Source organism: Nicotiana sylvestris, chromosome 8 (genome assembly GCF_000393655.2).
Source record: "Nicotiana sylvestris chromosome 8, ASM39365v2, whole genome shotgun sequence".
Taxonomy (NCBI): domain Eukaryota; kingdom Viridiplantae; phylum Streptophyta; class Magnoliopsida; order Solanales; family Solanaceae; genus Nicotiana; species Nicotiana sylvestris.
The window spans coordinates 179,950,620-179,971,814 of NC_091064.1; the positions used below are offsets into that span (position 1 = coordinate 179,950,620).

A 21,195-nucleotide genomic window follows, 5' to 3' on the forward strand; every position below is an offset into this window, starting at 1 on the left:
TGATTTGCAATTAACTACACATATACGTGAAGGATATGCCTCTATGTGAGTAATGTACCATTCTTGGTAATTAGAGAAGTATGAAGAATACAATTATGTGTTTAAATGCTTAGGCTATAAGCCAAGATAGAAACTGAGAATTATTCATGCTAGCTATGTGCCCACTTACCTGTACTGCAACTTGAATTACTTTTGTATGCCTATGATCACAACCTGCAAGATGATACTGAAAATGGAAAATGATGTGATAATGGTGGCCCTGAGTGCCAAGGAATTGATATGATATATATGAAATAAAGATTCAGATGTGATGACTAATGAGAAAGGAACAACGCCTAGATAAGGCGGCCTAGCTGATCGGGTCGTGATCGGACACCATGCCGCACACATGGTAGTAATGTGCTGATATTGAATTTCGGATAAGGGAAATGAAATAGTGATTGAGATATATGCCTCCAATGAGGAAACCTAGCAAGTCGGGTTGTGATCGGACTCCGCTCAAGATAGCGGTGCTATTGAGAAAAGTGATGAAGATATGAAAGAAATGCCCCAAACTAAGTTTTGGAAATTATATGAAGGATTGAATGAATTGCATATTTGATTTAATCATATGATTTACTTGTACTTGCTTGATAGTTCTTTCTAGTAAAATGGTGTTTAGTTATACATACTAGTGTTATTTGATGGCACTAACGTCTCTTTTGCCGGGGGCACTACATTTTTGTTTTATGAATGTAGGTGGCTCCATTGCGGATAGTGCCGATCGCGCATAGCGGAGTACCTTCTTCTCAAAGTCTTGGTGACCCATTTCTCCTTCAATGGGCTATATAGTACATCTTCTTATTTTGAACTTTCACTTTTGAGGTATAGCCGGGGCCTTGTTGCCGGCAATGTTATCACGTCTTTTGTATCCTTAGAGGTTCCGTAGACGTTTGTGTGGGTTATGTATGGGTATTGGATAGGTCAATGGACCATGTTGTAACCTTGTACTCTTGCTTTCTTCTACACTATAACTTGTATGGAACCTTGGAAATTTAACCACGTTTTAAATGTTGTGATATAAAATGAACTAAGATGTTGAATGTACTCTCTTTCCTAGTTTAAATAAAGGTAAGCATGGCTTCCTTATTCCTATCGAGTTGGGTAGATAGCGGTTGATAAGGCTTGCTCAGTTGGGTTCACTCGATTGAGCGTCTGTTGCGCCTCCCGAAGTTGGGGCGTGACAACTAAAATCCTATCACATTGAGTCTTTAACACCAATATCATATAAACAAAGCCAAATACATCGACAGCCCCTTAAAGTTGTCATTACTTTTCACTTACACACTCTATCTTAAGTCTGTTCCATTTGAACACGTCAACCATATCTCATATGTGCCATTTAGACACAAAATTACTAGGCAGTCAAACACAAAAGATACGTGTAATTCACACTCCAAATTGATGAATAAGCCAAGGACACGTGAAACAAAATAAAAAAAAGAACCAACCCCCCACCCCTTCGTCATCTTCTCAATGATCCCCCTCCTTCCGTCATCTTCCCGACGACCCCCCCTCCTCCCCCTATTTTGTCTTCGCAAAACTCTCCACCTACATCGTTTTCTTCCCCATATCTAATGTGAGAAAGCAAAAAATATTTTTATATCTAAGACTTGAGGACTGAGATCTGTCAAAGCTTTGACGGAGTTGCATTAGATTTGACAAAATTAAACTGAAATACCAAAAACAGAAAAAAGAATTAGGACAATGGAAAAGAGAGCAAAGAAAATTCCTCATTTCAACAATCCAAACACACCAACGCGCGCGAGCAGAGAGAGGGAGCTAGTACTATCAGTAACATTCTAACCTAGCCAAGAATCTTTGGAGTACTACCAACAAATTTTGCTGAAAGTTACATACAAATTAGGCTCAAATTTCAAATTTAGAACGACATTCCAAATTTTTCAGATCAGAAAGGAACTTTTTCGGCCAAAACAAACTTTCAGATTGTTGTAACCTTAGTGAGTTGCAGATCTTGAAAATTTCTTTTAAAGTCCAAAAACGTTTGTAGCCATGAGTAACCTTTATAAGTTGCAGATTTCTTTTGCCATTATTCATTTTTTTCTCCTCTCAGCTCGCCGGGAAATTCTCCGCCTCATTCGTCGGACTACAATAGGTCAGGAGCCTCATTCTACAATTGGAGAAGGGGGTGAATGGAGAAGGTGATTATATCGATGGAGATAGAATGATGAAAAATTAAAAGAAAATTTATTCATTTTCCGGAAAGAAAGATGAGGAGTTTGTTTTTGGACCATTTCACACGTCTGAAAAATGTGAGGAACACTTAACTTACCATGTCAGCTTTTTGTGTTTAAATGGTACATAAGAGATATGATTGAAGTGTTCAAATGAAACGAACTTAAGATAGAGTGTGTAAGTGAAAAGTGAGGACAACTTTAAGGGGCTGCCGATATATTTGGCCTATAAACAATGTTAATATATTGCTTGAATGCATATTTGACAAGATATCTTAGTGTGCTTTGCTATTTGGTTCAGGTAAAATCTTTCCAGCACCCGGTGTTTACACCAAGTAAATGAATGCATGATATATGTCCTGTATACAATATATTTTTTGCTTAACTGTGATTAAATGATATGGATCCGCACTTTAAATTGTAAATGTCATGGTTAAACTGCTTGGTTTGGTGTAAACATCATATGCATATAAGTATTTATCCTTGGTACACGCTTAACATGCCATACGGCGAATGCAATTCACTACAATAGGAGTACATGACTGAAGCAATATCTGGATCCTTTAACATGCGTAGGATTTTTCCCAAAATATCTCACACCATATTAAAGCTCATTGACAACACATCCGTCTGAGAGGTACTCTACCCTGACTGGCTAGAAAATATAGTGGTAGCTCGTAAAAAGGATGAAAATGGTGTGTATGCACATATTTTATTCATTTGAATAAGAGCATTGTTGCACCTAATATGTAGCTTTTTTTATTATCAGCATTTAATGTGAAACTTTGTTCGTACGTTCAACAACAATATCTATTCCAAGTGATTTTCATGTAATAAACAAGCACCAATACAATGACCTCAAAGTTAGTAGATAATTCAAGTAAAACTAACAACTTATTATTAGCTTAAACTCATGAACATGCGTCGAACTCCAAATACTATACTGCTAAAAGAAATGGTGATCCTCCAATTTCTATAACTAAATGGAAAGTTTTCTTGATAATCATGTTAACAAGCATGTTATTGGGGGTAAAGTTGAGTTGGCTTGTCCATGAGCATTATTACAAGCTGCAAGAGTTTGTTTTTCAGGCAAAACTGTGGTTATATTAATTTGCTCAAACACTAAGCTGGTGCAAGCTGTGCAGTTGTCACTGCAATTCATATTTATAGCTATTTTGCTTGGTGTTGTCCCAAATATATCCTTGTATGTTACATTACTCACTTGGACTGCATTTGGCTGCACAAAAAAATAATATGGATTATCGTTTCAAAATATAATATGTTCCCTTTTACTAAGAATTCGATGGGTTTTAATTTTTTTGTATTACCTCAACTCCACAATTATGAGCACCATTGCAATAGAATTGGTCTATGATGATGGGATGACGAACATTTGTGAGGTTGATATTCTCAAAATTTATAAATCTGGCATAGCCCATACCATCCTGAAAAGCAATCAGAAGACATTTTTCAGAAAAAAATGGAAGGTTAATTTTACAATATTTGTATAAAATAAATTAATTTCCCTCTTTATTTTGTTTATTAGTAAAAGAACCATCCTTCTACTTACCTGCCATGTTTTGATTCTTACACCATTTTGTGTTCCTTGGAGGGTACAATTTGTTACATTTATATTCTCCACAGTAACAAAAGTCTCATTAACTCCTAGACTTCCTACACTGCATTTACACAAAAAAAAAAGGTATAGGAAGGATTTCAGTAAAATAAAAAGTGTAAAATGAAGTAAAATAGAAAAAAGAAACAAAAAATGAAAAGAGAAATTTAGGTCAACTTTTACCTTATACCATGTCCTGGTCCACATGAAATACCAGTAATATTGATATCAGAACATCCCGTATTGATCGAAATACAATCATCGCCTATTTGTATCAATACTTTTAGTTACGAAAGTTAATCAACTTAAATCTTATCCAAAGAATTAAAAAACTTAACCTTAAGACATTGCTAATAGTACATTAAAATTATACTTACCTGTTTGAATAGTGGAATTCATAATTTGAACTTGAGTAGTAGACATAGAGAGGTCAATACCATCAGTGTTGGGGCTATCTTCAGGTGCAGTTATAGTGATATTGGAGATATTTACCCCTGTGCTAAAATTAATGCTAATATGGTTTCTTGAACTATTAACAAGGTTCAGTCCACTCAATTGAAGATCATTACAAAAATTAAAGTGCATAGCCTGCAAAAATTTTCATACAAAAATTAAAACAATTAGTAGGCATTTGGATATTATATTTGGTTGAAGTTTATTTTTTATTTATTTTTTAAAAAGAGTTTCAAACTGAACCATAAAGTTGAAAAATATATATTTGAAAGTTGTGTTTGCCTAGACATGAATTTCATTTAAATTACTATCGGTGGAAAATAATATTTAACTTAAATTACTATCTTAAACAAAACTTTAATATTTCACCAGTATTTTAAATATTGAAATGTTACCCACGACTAACATAAAAATATGGATTCAAACTTTGAGAAAATTAGGTTAATTACAGAAATATTTACTAGAACTTTGCTAAATTAAGTGAACACTCCATAATCAATAATTACAAAAAGGGTTTAAGCAATTCAGCGACCACATAACCACATTATACCTTAACACTTTGAAAAATACGAAGTGTCTTACCGTTGGCTTGTGGCAAGTCCCATTGACCTAGCAAAAAAAAAAAAAAAAAAAAAGAGAAAAAGGCTTTGTCAAATTCCTTAATATTATTGACTCATAATTCCTTAAAACTCTCTTTTTCTTCGAATAATTAACAAGAAATGCAATTCAACATCAAAAATCAAGAGATTATTAGAGTTCAAACTCTTAATGCTTTAGTTTAAATTGTTTTTTTTTTTTGGTTTCCTACCTGGTGTCCGATACCCGCATTGGAGCCCGACTATATCGGGATTCGTGCCGCGTAGGGCCCCATTCGAGGGGAAGCGCTCCTTATCAAGGATTTTTCCATACCCAGGGCTCGAACTCGAGACCTCTAGTTAAGGGAGAGTCGCCTTATCCACTGCACCACTTCTTTTGATGGTTAATTTTTTCCATTAACCTCTTGAGCATTGAATTATCGTATTGAATTAGAATATTTTGAGTGCGAGCTCTAAACATACCTTGTGAGCGCGACCAGAAATGTTCCACCAGGTAGCGCCTTGACCATTAATTTGACCAGTGCCATTGATGATGAGACCAGATATCCCAGTGAAATAAAGCCAACTATCATTTTCACACCCTACCCATTCTGTTATATTTTGGGGTGCCGTAATATTCCCTAAAACCTGTTTATAAAAAAAATACGATATTTAGTTTTGAAAATAATTAAGTAAATCTCTCTCTAATAATCTGCAAAAAGAATTATAGAATCCACCAATTCTTTTGAGGAAATTTATTTCTCCCTTGTGTTCCTTTATATTTTTTCTTACACACACACCTTAAAAATAAATTCATGAGAAGAAAGACACGTTAGATGGTTGCTATTTTTTTAATTAAAAAGTGAGATAGATGTTTGTTAAAAAATTATTTTAAAAGTGTCCAATTCTTTTAAGGAATTTATTTCTCCCTTTTGCAGGTTGTCTTGGGGTGCAACCTTCCCCAGACCCTGCGTGAATACGGAATATTTTGTGCACCAAGCTGCCCTTTTTGTCCAAGGACATTTCTCAAAAAAGAGCTTTTCCTAGAATTTTATCTATAAAATTTTAAAACCTTTTCCAATAAACAAAATCAAATGAAACATGTTTAATTAGAAAGTGAAGTTTAATTTCTAACAAATATTTCTGGGCTATATATCTCCTAATTAAAGAAAGTGTAGCATTTTACCTGTATATTAATAGTGGTAGAATTGCAAGGGCCTTGAAATAATATAGGGCTCAACAAGAATAACTTTTCACTTGGTAGGTTCATCGTTGGATTTTCACAATCATAGCATACATCTAGCCAAGCTTGTTGAAAAGCCTTCAAAATGGAGATTAATCATAATACAAGAACAATTAATCAAAGTCTTTTCTTCTATTCATAGAATTTTTTTTCTTTATAATTAAGATGTGAAAACTAATTATAAAAAAATACTTTACTTGAGAATCATCAGTTACTCCATCTCCAATAGCACCATAATCCGTGACATCAAAAATAGCAGCAAGACCTTGGTGCAGAATAAATGAAGTAGCAAAAACTAGAAAGATGGAAACTCTGTCCTGCAAAAATGACAAAAAATAGCTATAATCAATCATTTTTCATTCACGTGAATTAATGATTGATATAAGAAAATTTTCAGAAAAGTATTATTACAGTGACTTGATAGAAAAATAAAAATAAACACTGAAACCCAAGTTATTGTAAAGAAACTAGTAAGTAATGCTAACTCACCATGACAAACTTAAAGTGGTATGGCCAAATGGATGATGATGATTATTATTATTATTATTATTATTATTATTATTATTATTATTATTATTATTATTATTTGCGTTAATATGCCTTTTATATAAGTAAATTAATCCCTTACTTTAAACGTAATCTATTTGACTATTTACAATATCCTCTCTAATTAATTTCGGCTGATGTTGGAGAATCTAGTGGAATTCTTATTTTTATAGAAAATAAAGGGCCAAAACTAGAGAAAGTAAATTACCAAAGGCTTGTTTCATCAAGAGATTTTCTTTTATAATTCCTTTCCAAGTAAAGTTTATAATTCCGATATGTTAAATAACTAATGAGCAATAAAGAGTTACCAACATGTCTTGCATAATAAATTGTCAATTGTTTCATAAAGAGAATTTCTTTTATAAGTTCGTTCCAAAGTAAAGTTTATAATATAATTCTGATATGTTAAAAAACTAATGAACAATAAAGAGTTACCAACATATCTTGCATATCAATTTTAAACACTCTTGTCTTTCCAAATAAAGATCAAATTTTACGTGTAGTCATTTAACTTTGTGTTCATTACTCAAAAATCATTTCTTCTTTTTTGTTATGTAAAAGTTATTTAACTTTGTGTTCATTACCGAAAAATCAATTTTTCTTCTTTTGTTACACAAAAATCATTTTACTTTGCTCTACTTATAACAAAATTCACCTTAGCCAGATTTTATAATATTTCTATTTGAAAAGTCTATTATGCCCTTGACATTATAACTTTTCTCATTCATATAATACCTTCTATATTATATACTATAGAGCATATTTTTAACTAGATATTTACTTATAATTAAAATAACTATATATTATTTTATTTATTATTTCTATAATATACCCCTACATATAATTTTTTCATGGCACTCAATTTGTTTAAAATCATATTCAAACATGAACATCTTTTAAAATATAAATGATAAAAATATTTGTTTTTTAATATTTATTTAAAATAATAATAAAATATTTATTTAACAAATGTGTTTTTTATAGTTAGTTAAACTTAAAAAATTCAGAGATATTTGTGTTTAATATTAAGTTTTTTAAAAATTTATCTATTAATATTATTTATTTGAAAGTATTAATCTGAAGTATCAGTGTTCTAAATGTGTGTGTTTTGTTTATTTGGATTAACGAATATGGCTTGGCGGATAAATTTATGAGCTTTGATTTTATAATTTTTATTAAAAATATTTTATTAGGCATAATTAAGAACATTAACTTGAGATTTATTCACAGTAATGTTAGTGAAAAATTTAATAATGTTACCTATATATCTTGAAAATTAAACGTTAAGTAAAATTAAATGTACGAATATATTATAACAATAATAAATAAAACAATATAAAATTATTTGAATTATAAGTAAAATACCTAGGTAAAAATAAATTATATTATATTATATATATATATATATAAGGTATTACATAAATCGGAAGATTTATATTGTCAATGGCATAATAGACTTTTCAGGTGAATGTTTTAAAATCTAGTCAAGATGACTATTGTGACAACTAGAGCATAGTAAAATAATTTTTGTGTAACAAAAGAAAGAAAAATGACTTATGAGTAATGAACACAAAGTTGAATCATTTTGACGTAACAAAAAAATGATTTTTGGATAATGAACACAAAGCTAAATGACCACCCATAAAATTTATTCCCAGATGGATGCACCAAGAGACATGTATTAGTATAAGATTAATGAAATAGAATTAACTAAATAACTGGTTACTCAATTATTTAAATTAAAAATAGTGTATATATATATATATATATAGTATAAGATTAATGAAATAGAATTAACTAAATAACTGGTTACTCAATTATTTAAATTAAAAATAGTGTATATATATATATGTGTGTGTGTAGTCTAGTGTAACAACAGCAAAATTTCTCTAACTTTAAATGACTCTTGATGTATGAGCGGTTCTATTTAAAGTATCACTAGTCATTTGGGATGAACTATTAAGTTATTTTTTGTTTAACCGTAAAACGGTACAGTTAAATTTGTAACGTAGTTTATAGACAAGATCAATTGTCACACCTCCTTTTTTACTACATCCCCGGGAGAGTATAAATAAAAGGGAGTTTTTCCAATTAAAGGACAATCGAAACGGGATTTAATTCAGAGTCGCCAATTAAGGGAGTTTATTGTTAAAAGATTCAGAGTCGCACTTGGGAGATTTATGGTGTCCCAAGTCACCGGTTGAATCCCGAATCGAGGAAAGGGTTGACTCTGTTTAACAGTCCGCGAACCAGAAATCCGAGTAAGGAATTCTGTTAACCCGGGAGAAGGTGTTAGGCATTTCCAAGTTCCGTGGTTCTAGCACGGTCGCTCAACTGTTATAACTGGCTTAATTATCTGATTTTAATACATTTGAACTTATGTGCAAATTTTAACTTTTTAACCGCTTTTAATTATTTTTAGGAAGATTCAACGTCATCTAAAATACGTCTTTGGACCACGCCACATGAAATGCACCCGCAGTCCGAGACACATTTTATTTAACGTTGTTAAGACTTGGAGTTGGGTCACATGAAATGCACACCCGAGTTTAGAAAGGTAATTTAATTACGCGTCTAAAGCAACTATGCGTTTGCAACTTTGCGAGGGCCATGGAAATTCGCTAAATGGCGGGCCTCAAATTCTAAGTCTCAAAATACTAATTAAGCGACGGCCATGCATTTTAAGACTTTTGTTCGGCACGGCGCACCTCGATTATTCTACTAAAAGAGTTTCTACACTTAATTTTGAGGGCCATAAATATTGGTCTTATTTGATATGGCATACCTCGATTAATTTAAAGGACCCTGCTAACTAATTAAAAGACTGAAGAATTTCCAATCATTAAGGCGAAAATTTTAAAATCAATGTTATTAATTCGTAAGTTAACAGTACATGAAATCAAATGGAATTACTGAAGGAGCCCAGGCGGATTGCCCATTTCGCCAACAGGTATGATGATGATGCAAATGGGCTCAAACACGAAGCCCATAACTGAGATCTGTCCGTCAAAAGGAAACTTGGCACAACTGGGCCAATGCTAATAGCCTAATTTAGTGATTTAAGCATTAACAATTGAAAGTAAACTACAGTGTTGTAAAGATTTAGAATTTGAAAAAACTGGTTATTAACAGCTCATGCAAGATGTTTTATCATTTTAAGCCACCAATTCGAATTTCCAGCAAGAAGAAAGATAATTTAAAGTTTCAGATAGACTTCATTCATTAAAAAGGACTGGGAACTGCCTGACTCCAAACCTCGAAATAAAGCAATCACTGGTTGATTCTACCTAAACCAAATAGGAGACTTTTGTATTGCAACATGGCACAACCAATTTTCTGCATCTCAAAATCAGAACTACTACATAATAAATATTTAAACTAACACATTCAGCGGCTTCAGTGAAATATTACAGCCATTCGGATCAGCTATCAAATACAATATCGTGCACTGAATTCGTTCAAACACCTAAACTAACATCTAGAAGAGGTAAGCAACCTCAAGTTAGGTAATGAAACTCACATGTCTAACTTCTGAACACAATCTCACATTAGAACTAATAGTACCAAAAGCATGGCTAAATGTATCTAACAGCATTCTTATTAGCCCATAACTCAAACCATACTAGACCAAATTACTCATCCGCTTTACAAATGCTTTAATAATAACTTAATGAACACACAACCATGCAACAGGACTACATGAACACAGAACCAAATAATTTAACATATACTGCCATAAAACATGGTATCATCAGCATGCTCGTTCCCATTTCAATATGTCATTTGAAGTCGAATGTGTACCTGGTTACAACAAAGACAAACAAGAGTTTTGAGAATCAACTTAAAGCAAAACCAAGCCAGCAAGTATAGCAGCAGAGATCAGCAGTAAAACCAAATCAAACAGCTTCTAGAGATCCAACAATTTCAGCTCTTTAAACCATTTTTCACCCAGATAAAGCAAGAATTCTTTGAAGGTTTTGAATTTCAGTTGAAATTCAAGATTAGTGAGCTGATTCAGAACCAATTCACACCCCAAAAGATGCAGAAATCTCAATGTGTTTTCAGAATAACTTTTCTCAGCCGTTTTGCCTTTTAGTATTCTTTTTAATCCCTCAATTCTGACTTGCTAAAGAAGGAAAGACCCCTTTATAGGCAAGTCTTAGGGCAGCATAAAAGGGATTCAGATTTGCACTCCTACCCTTTTAAATTCTAATTTTTGCTCACATACCCTTAATTTAAAAATCAGGTTTTCACTTTAGTCCCAATCTCAGCTTCTAGGAAGCTTCCTATTCAGTTACAAGATATTTGCCCCACCTACAATTCCTAAACTACCCCTTAGGATCCCTGTTTTTACCCTGAAATCTATGGGTCAAGTTGACCCAATGACTTAACTAAATGAACGGACTGCCTTTCTTTTTGCAAATGGGTGAGAAACCCAAAGCCCAAACAAAATAAACCAAAGCATTCTATAATCTCATGGAAGGCAGAGTAAAGCAGCACTTAAAAGATTTCAAACAAATTAAAAATCTAGACTAAATGAATGACTTATAAATGGGTTAGAATTAACTAGATTATCAAATTAACACCAAATTTAACTAGATTAGTTATCGACTGAAACAGAAATCAGAAGTTAAAACATGTAGAATGCACAAACCAACAAAATTATTGAAAATTCTAAAAGAAAACAAAACAAAGAAGAACCTAAAATCAAAAGATAAACAAATTCAACAAATTTAACAGAAGAGACCTAAATCTAAAGAAATAATAGACGATAGAAGAACAGATGTGAAATAATGCAAAAAAAACAAACGAAACAAAAAGGAAATGTAGAAACTTACCAAATAGACTCGGAATCGATATTGATATTCCAACTTAACCCAAGATAATGTTAATCGCTTGTTCCTTTTCAAGAACCAGCGACCATCATTATTTTGTGGCAAGTTGGCCTTGAAAAACTCAGAAAACTCGAGACATAACCTTGCATGCAACCAATTTCGAGAATAGGCCTTTTAGGGTTCAGACTTCAGATTTAAGATTCAAGGGATTCGGGATAGATTCGAGGGAAAAGAGTTAGAGATTTGGGGAGAGGGAACCATGGGGATTTTGGGGTGTTAATTTGGGGTGATATGGGGGTGGTGCCGCCGGGCGGATATGGTGGAAAACCAAGGCGGCGCTAGGTTTTTTTTTGTTTGGGTCTTTGATGATGGGAAGTAAGAGAGACGCTTTAGGACATTTAAATACTAAAATGTGACCCCGTTCCCGACCATTGATTAAAAGAAATCGAAGGCTCGGATTTAATAAGGGAAACAGTGTCGTTTGGTCATAAAGTGAGGTTTGGACCGGGTTGGGGCATGGTTTGGGCTGGAATTGTACAGGTTTCAGGGTATCAATTGGGCTGATGGAGGTTTAATTAAAATGGCCCAAGTCCGAACTTCTCTTTGTTTTTGAATCTTTTCTCTTTTTCAATTTCAAAATTTCTTTTCTTTTTAAAAATTAGAAATAAAACCTAAATTAATTATTAAAACTAATATTATCCCACCAAATTATACTAATTAAACTCTAAAAATAATTACCACAACTAATTAAATACCAAATTAAAAGAAAACTGCCAAAATTCAAAGCTAAGAATTATAAAAAAAATGCAAAATAAGTTATTTTTTGTGGTTTTTCTATTTTTGTAAAACACTAATTACTAATTAATCTAAAAAAAATATAAAATTAAATCCTAAATGCAAATGCAGCATATTTTTGTATTTATTAATTACACAAAAATGAAATGCACAGACAAATGCAAATAATTAAAAGAAAATGCCATGAAATCCTCAAAAGGTTCCAAATAAAAGGAAGTTATTTTGTTTTGAATTTATGGGAGTAATTCATGTAGGGCAAAAATCATGTGCTCACAGCTGCCCCTCTTTGCTCGAAAACACGAAGAGTTTTCGTGCAAAGATAAAATGAGCGGATACGAGCGATTTTTGCCCGTTTGAATACTCCGTGGGAAGCTTTTTTGAAAGATTTGACCGCACCCTGCTTCCGAGGATGTCTACATATCCTTGGCTAAAAAGGAATCAGGTCAGTGTAGTCTGGTAATGTCTGGTAGCTGGGACTACCATGAAGCTGGGCTTTCACTGTTGTTGTTGTTGCTGCTACTGCTTACTGAACCCCTTATTACACCATGTCAAAAATAAAAGAAGCTAGACTAGACTATGATCTATGTTTTACAAAATCCTATCTATATCTTCAAACTTGATCTTGTTGTTCTTGCTGCCTTATTGTCCTCTATTCTCGTGGTGACATCCGTTTGTTACCACCTTGAATTGTAAGCTGAGATGTTTTCCCCTTCTTCAGGTGGGTGACTGACTGTTGAACTTGATATGTATTCCCAAGCTCTCCAGGCGGGCTCATGATCGCTGAACTTGAATGTATTCACATGCTATCCAGGCGGGCTCCTGACTTTAAAATGTAAATGTATTCCCATGCTATCCAGGAGGGCTCCTGACTTCAGCAAAATAGATAAAAACAAGGAAAATTTTCTGCCCCAGTTTGGGTATGTGGGCCCATGTGTAAGTGTAAAACGAATCACATTACCGAATATCAATAAGAATTTTGAAAACCAGAACATGAATTGTACTCCCTTGTTCTCCAGGCGGGCTCCTGACTGCTAAACGTGAAAGTATTCCCTGCTTTTCAAGTGGGCTCCTGACTTCAACTTGAAAGAACTCCCTACTCTCCAGGCGGGCTCCTGACTTCAAAATAGACAAAACAAAGAATTTGAAAGCTAAAACTTAAATTGTACTCCCTTGTTCTCCAGGCGGGCTCCTGACTTCAACTTGAAATGTATTCCCTGCTCTCCAGGCGGGCTCCTGATTGCTGAACATGAAATGTCTTCCCTGCTCTCCAGGTGGGCTCCTCACTTCAACAAAATAGATAAAAACAAAGAAAATTTTCTGCCCCAGTTTGGTGGCTGGGCACAGATGTGAACTAAGTCATATTACCGAATATTACTAAGAATTTGAAAGCTAGGTCCCATTATCCAGGGGGGTCCTGACAACTCTTAATTTAAACTACAATTTTAAATCTAAGTTATATCTTCTAAAGGTGAGACTTCTGCTAAATCTTGTTATCTAACAGGGTCTTTAAACTACTCCCCATTATCCAGGAGGGTCCTGAAAATCAAAGGTCAAATTTTATCTTGAGGGTGACAACTTTCATGGCTGAATTATACTACCCTATAGCAGAATTTACGCTAAATGTTGTTATCTAATCAAAATCTTAAAGCTAAGTCCCATTATTCAGGAGGGTCCTGGAAACTCCTAATTGAATCCTATCTTGAACATGCAAACCTCTAAGCCAACTTATTTCTTTGGGATACATTTATGCTAAATTATGTTATTTCTGAACTTTAAACTAGGTGCCATTTTCCAGGAGGGTCCTGAAACTTACTGTCAAACCTGTTTGATGCCTGCCTTTCCTTGCGGAGAGTTCCTCCAAAACAAACAAACTTTTCTGCCCCTGTTTCAATCAAAGAACATTTTGTCAATGTAAAATGGTGGTTAGCTGATAGCATTCTTGTTGAAGATCTTTCTGCTGCATCATTTTGTTCTGATTGGCTTCCCCGAACTGGCCCTGAACCGCTTTGACTTTCTGACTGACTTTCAAATCCCTATGACCTTTGACGAACCGAGTGTTCTATAACCATAGTGTTGTTTTGCCTCTGACCCATTTATCTGAACCTTTGCATCCCCTATGACATTACCAGTCCCTTCCACCGATGATACTTCTGGTGATTCCTTGTACCCTCCCCTTACATCGTGTTATCCTTAGTATGCTCCGACCACGATATGCTTTGCAATTTTGGAAGTTGGTAGTGAGTTTTGACTTACTTTGAACACGACTGACATTGAAACATCTTAGACAGATAAACCCAAAAGAAATGAAATGTAATGACTTTGCGGGTTAAGGATAAGAAGAATCCAAAACCAGATGACTGCTACAAAAGGAAAAGAAAAAGAAACTTATCTGAGTGGAACAGCTGGTACCAATGATCATGACATGCATTTCGGATTACTCGGCCCAATCTGTCCGACCAATCGACTTTCAGTTGCTGTACTTCGTTACCTCAGAATTGCCATGACTTGATTACTTTACCCAAACCTTGACCTTGTTCATCCTGCGGTGCCTTGAAATGTTTTTACCAGCAGACTTCTTTCATTCGTTCATCTCTCAACTCACTTTCTCCTTACGGTGCCCGTGAGGGTCTTCACCAATAAGACTCTCTCATTTTAATTTCTCTCAACTCCCATCGCCTTACGGTGCCCGTGAGGGTTTTCACCAATAAGACTCTCTTATTTTATTTCTCTCATTGCTTGAACCAAAGTGTTGCCCCTGACATGAATTACCTTTACCTGCTTGACTTGGCATTTCTCAAAGACTGATCGGAAGGTCTTTCTTTCGACCGTAATGTGGGCTTTTGGGTAGGGTTAAAAAGAAAGGATGTCAAAGGCTCAAAAACAATTCTCATGGGTTCAAAATTACAACTTTCGGAATCAGATTTCTTACAACAACCACAACTTCTGCCCCAATTTCTTGCTTGGGGACTTTTGGATTTTATTTTGCTGAGACCGAACCGTGAGGCTGCTTACGTATCCTTAAAAGGAATCAGGTCGAACGTAGTTCATGTCATAGAAATTACTTCGTTGTTGTGATTTTTTTTCTCTTTCTTTTCTTTCTCTCTCTTTTTTCTTCTGTTATTCTTCTTTTCTTCTCTCTTTTTCTTTTCTTGCTTTTCACTTTTCTTTTCTTGCTTTTCTCTTTTCTTTTCTTTTCTTTCTCTTTGTTCTCTCTTTTCATTATTCTTCCCCTTTTCCTTTCTTGTTCGTTCTTTCTTTTTTCTTTTCACTTACTTATCCTCCGCACTTGCGTTTTTGAATTGTGTCGTTGATCCCGAAACAAGGGTATGAAAGAAAATAAATAAGGCTGAAAAGGGGTGACAAGGGATAAAGTGTTTAGATAGCAGAACAAAATGCCTTCGTCATTTCAATCTTCGAAATATGCCAAATACAAACAAGACAATCAAACAAAGAAATCATACATAGTATCTTTTGACTGTATCGGAATTGATAGCCATTTCTACACATTTGCCTTCTATAGCTGTCAAATACAATGCGCCATTGGACAATACTCTGGATACAACAAATGGCCCCTGCCGGTTTGGGGCAAACTTTCCTTTTGCTTCAGCCTGATGAGGCAAAATACGTTTCAACACTAACTGACCCACTTCGAACTTCCGTGGATGTACCTTCATGTTATATTCCCTTGCCATTCTCTGTTGGTACAATTGGCCGTGACACACTGCTGCCAATCTCTTTTCATCCATCAGACTTAATTGTTCCAAGCGGGTTTTGACCCATTCAACGTCATCAATTTCTGCCTCAGCGACAATCCGAAGGGATGCGATTTCAATTTCTGCTGGTATTACTGCTTCCGTGCCATACACCAATAAATAAGGAGTGGCCCCTACTGAAGTACAGTCAGTAGTGCGATAACCCAGCAACACAAATGGCAGCTTTTCATGCCACTGCCTAGAACCTTCCACCATTTTTCGAAGTATCTTCTTTATATTCTTGTTGGCTGCCTCGACTGCTCAATTCGCCTTAGGGCGATATGGGGTGGAATTGCGATGTATAATCTTAAACTGCTGACATGTCTCCGTCATCAAATGACTATTGAGATTAGCACCATTGTCCATGATGATTACCTTCGGAATCCCAAACCGACAGATGATATTTGAATGCACAAAATCAACCACTGCTTTCTTGGTCACGGATTTGAAAGTTTTTGCTTCAACCCACTTGGTGAAATAATCAATGGCTACCAGAATAAATCTGTGTCCATTTGATGTTGCTGGCTCGATTGGCCTAATGACATCCATGCCCCAAGCAACAAAAGGCCATGGTGCAGACATTGTATGTAATTCAGATGGTGGAGAATGAATCAAATCTCCATGCACTTGGCACTGATGACATTTACGCACAAAACTGATGCAATCCCGCTCCATACTGAGCCAGTAATAACCTGCTCGGAGAATCTTCTTTGCCAGAACATACCCACTCATATGCGGTCCACAAACTCCGGAATGTACCTCAGTCATGATAGTTGTGGCCTGTCTTGCATCTATGCATCTTAGCAATCCCGGATCTGGAGTTCTTTTATACAATATCCCTCCACTGAAGAAAAATTCACTGGACAATCATCGGATTGTTCTTTTTTGATCACATGTGGCCTGCAACGGATATACTCCCATCCTAATGTATTCTTTGATATCATGGAACCATGGCTCCCCATCAAGTTCTTCTTCCACCATATTACAGTAAGCATGCTGGTCACGGATCTGAATCTGCAAAGGGTCCCCATAAGCCTTATCTGGATGATGTAGCATTGACGCCAGAGTAGCCAAAGCATCAGCAACTTCATTATGGATCTTTGGGATATGCTTGAATTCTATCAACTGAAACCATTGGAAAAGATCATGCAAACATTTTCTATACGGTATGAGTTTCAATTCCCGTGTTTCCCATTCTCCCTGAATTTGGTGCACCAGGAGGTCCGAGTCACCCAAAACCAAGACTTCCTAGACACACATATCCACAACTAACCTCAAACCCAAAATACATGCCTCATACCCAGCCATGTTGTTGGTACAGTAAAAATGAAGTTGAGCCGTAACAGGGTAGTGCAACCCTGTTTCAGAAATAAGTACTGCTCCTATCCCCACGCCCTTCATGTTTGCGACTCCATCAAAGAAAAGTTTCCATCCAGGCTTCTCGACTTGTTCCAACTCATCAATGTGCATCACCTCTTCATCAGGGAAATAAGTTTTCAAAGGTTCGTAATCTTCATCAACCGGGTTCTCGGCCAAATGGTCTGCCAAGGCATGTGCTTTCATTGTAGTTCGAGTCACGTAGATGATGTCAAACTCCGTGAGCAGGATCTGCCACTTTGCAAGCCTCCCTATGGGCATAGGCTTCTAAAAGATATAATTCAATGGATCCAAACAGGATATGAGATAGGTAGTGTAAGATGACAAATAATGTTTCAGCTTCTGCGCCAACCAGGTTAGGGTGCAACATGTCCTCTCGAGCTGAGTGTACTTGACCTCGTACGATGTGAATTTCTTGCTGAGATAATATATGGCATGCTCCTTCCTGGCAGTGATATCATGTTGACCTAATACACAGCCGAATGAATTGTCCAATACCGTCAAATATAGAATCAATGGTCGCCCTGGTTCTGGCGGGACCAACACGGGTGGATTTGACAAATACCCCTTTATCTTATCAAACGCTTCCTGACATTCATTTGTCCACTTGACCGCAGCATCTTTCTTTAACAGCTTGAAGATAGGCTCACAAATTGTCATGAGCTGAGCGATGAACCTGCTGATATAATTCAATCTCCCCAACAAACACATCACCTCGGTCTTGTTCTTCGGAGGTGGCAATTCCTGGATGGCCCTGATTTTTTATGGGTCCAATTCAATACCCCGGCGGCTGACTATGAACCCCAACAACTTTCTAGACGGCACCCCAAAAGCACACTTTGCAGGGTTAAGCTTGAGATTGTACCTGCGAAGCCTTCGGAAGAACTTCTTCAGATCCCTGACATGGTCAGACTGCTTTCTAGACTTCACGATCACATCATCCACGTACACCTCGATTTCCTGGTGTATCATATCATGGAATATTGTTGTCATTGCCCTCATGTAGGTTTCCCCAGCATTTCACTGGAGCGGATCATCATCACCGTCTGCGAGGGTTTCTTAGCCTCCATTCCCTTGTGTATCAACTCAATCATATGGGTCTCATGGTGAGCTGGTAGCGGATTCTGGTTGATATTTGGTGTTTCTGGGGCCTAAACCTCGATCCCATGAGTATCAATGAGCTCTTGTACAACTATTTTTAGTTTCCAGCATTTCTCTGTGTCATGGCCCAAGGCCCCTGAACAATACTCACAACTCACCGAGCAATCAAGATTTCTAGGAAGAGAATTTTGCATTTTGGCCTCGATCGGATTCAACATACCCAACTGTCTCAGTCTATGGAATAGGCTGGTATATGATTCTCCCAATGGAGTGAAAGTCTTCTGCTTCTGCAACCTTTCATTCTTAAAGGCTTGATTAGATCGAAAACCTATTCCATGAGGGTTTTTGTAGGCTTTTGGGGGTGGATGGGTATTTTGTGGAGCTTGGTAAGGACTCTATGGAGCTGGCGCACGCCATTGCGCATGAGCGAGAGGTTGGGTATAAGTATGTGCGTGATAGACAGAAAAATGGAGATCTACCGGTGGGTAGTAGTGTTGTGGTGGGCTATATGGAGTGTGGGGGTATGTTTGGGGATAGGGTCGAAGCTGGTTGTAGAATGGTGGAAGGTTCCTAGATCCACCCCAAGCTGCCGACTCGATCGTTGCAACATCCTCTTTCTTCTTCTTTCTGAGTACACCTCCAGTACCGTTTTGAATGGCCTGGGTGGTTGCTTTGATTGCTGAGTAACTCATGATCTTTTTGGACTTGAGTCCCTCCTCAACCATGCCTCCCATTTTCACAACTTTATTAAAGGACTTGCCCACCGCTGACACCAAGTGACCAAAATAAGTGGGCTCCAAAGCCTGCAAGAAATAATCAACCATCTCGCTTTCTTTCATCGGAAGGTCAACCCTCGCCGCTTGCTCTCTCTAACGGAACCCATATTCTCGGAAACTCTCACCGGGCTTCTTCTCAATCTTCGTCAATGACAGACGGTCTAGGATGATTTCAACATTATACTGAAAATGACAGGCGAAGGCTTGGGCCAAATCGTCCCATGTGTACCACCTGTTATGATCTTGTCTGGTGTACCATTCTAGCGCTGACCCACTCAAACTTTGGCTGAAATATGCCATCAGCAATTCGTCTCTTCCACCTGTTCCTCTCATCTTGCTACAGAATCCTCTTAAGTGTGCTTCCGGGTCGCCATGCCCATCGTACAGATCAAACTTGGGCATTTTGAACCCTGCTAGCAACTGAACATCTGGGAACAGACACAAATTCTTATAGGCCACACTCACTTGGCCTCCCAGACCCTTCATATCTCGGAATGATTGCTCTAAGCTTTTGACCTTTCTGATCATCTCTTCATGCTCGTGATTTTTGGGCGGTTTCTCGGTCTCTGCCGGGATATCAAGATGAGGAGTGTAAGGATATGGTTCTGGAACTTTGAAGGTGATTTCAGGGGGATAGTACTGGTTGTCGTGAGTTTGAAACAGGAGTTCACTGGAAGATCTGTGTAATGTAGCAGGTGGAGGTGCTACAAAAACAGGTGTAATTGGTGGGGGAGGGTACGAGACTTGTTTAGGTGGTGGAGCTTGAGAAGTATGGGAAGTGGTGCCATGGCATTGTTGGTAGAGGGGGAAGGCTAGAGATAACTTCACAGTGGGAGGCTCCAGAGGTTGGGCTGATGGTGGGATATAAGCAGGATTGGCGGGATAAACCGGTGGTGGATGTCCTTTCACCCAAGCTTGGTACATTTCAGCCATCTTCTGTTTCAGCTTATACATTTCTTCCCTTATTGCATTAACGTCCATTTCTTCCACCTCTTTCGACGGGTCGACAATACTTGTTTTCGGTTCCTGGTCGACCATATTCAGCCTATCTTTTGATCGGGTGTTATAGGAGTGAGTTGCCAGAATGCCAGTCAACTAATCACCTGCCTGGACTTAATACATCAAACAAACAACCTTGTTAGCGATTAGGCTTTAACAGATTGGTAACCGCACATTGGGCATGAATGCACCTAAACAGTTAACCGTCTCTATTGTGTATTTGATTGGTTGCATGCGTCATCCCGGCCTTTTCCTTCTTTTAATTGCAAACATCCCCTTTTCTTTTCTTTTCTTTTCTTTTCTTTTCCTTTCCTTTCATTCCAGCCTCTGTTCTCTCTTTGTCTTTACCCTATCTTATTTCTTATTTTCTCTCTCTTTTGTTTTTCCGCTCTTTCTTCTCTTTACTCTCTTTTATTTGGTTACAGTTGAATCCTATGGAGACTGCCTACGTATCATGACCCCGCATGAATCAGACCAAGCGTAGTTCTTGTAGATAAGTGCGAAATAAAACATTTTTTTGGGATTTTCAATTTTCATAAAACAACAAATGCCTCCATTACAAACTCAAAACTAACAAATTCCAAAAGACTAACAGATTTCAATGCAAAGATGAAATACAGACTCCAAGAATGGACTGTCATACTCCGAAGAAATACAGACTCAAAAACAAAAAGAAAATACAAACTCAACATGACTTACAGACTCCGACAGAAAAGGAAATACAGACTCAAACGAAAAATCACGAATACATCAAAGCTCCTGGTGCCCGCGGGACATCATTCGGTCTCGCCACGGGCCTATGTGCAAGATCCCTTTGAAGTCGGTCCAAGTCGTTCATTATTTGTTTAATAAAGGTCATCACCGCTACAAAGAATGTAGTGCGAGTCATATCCT

The 21,195-nt window shown here is 36.6% G+C and overlaps 1 protein-coding gene across 1 annotated transcript; it reads right to left on the reverse strand.

The window, feature by feature from the left end:
* Positions 1–3,237: 3,237 nt before the first annotated feature.
* On the reverse strand, positions 3,238–20,283 carry LOC104238236 (probable polygalacturonase At3g15720). The gene is made up of 13 exons (XM_009792541.2): positions 19,915–20,283; positions 16,942–17,173; positions 15,965–16,182; positions 14,110–14,178; positions 6,318–6,437; positions 6,064–6,198; positions 5,361–5,525; positions 4,885–4,911; positions 4,227–4,437; positions 4,033–4,114; positions 3,805–3,913; positions 3,563–3,679; positions 3,238–3,471 (listed from the first exon to the last, which is right to left on the reverse strand). Exons 1-13 carry the CDS (start codon positions 20,281–20,283, stop codon positions 3,238–3,240), a joined length of 2,088 nt encoding a protein of 695 aa, XP_009790843.2.
* Positions 20,284–21,195: the final 912 nt, after the last annotated feature.

Bases quoted from the DNA above. Each gene is read 5' to 3' on its own strand.
- LOC104238236 (XM_009792541.2), bottom strand. From the start codon at position 20,283: ATGGACGTTAATGCAATAAGGGAAGAAATGTATAAGCTGAAACAGAAG. The intron at 14,179-15,964 runs GTACATCCACGG...TGATTGAAACAG, and splicing joins CAAGGGAATATAACATGAAG to GGGCAGAAAAGTTTGTTTGT. The intron at 4,912-5,360 runs GTATGTTTAGAG...TTTTTTTGCTAG, and splicing joins TTTCTGGTCGCGCTCACAAG to GTCAATGGGACTTGCCACAA.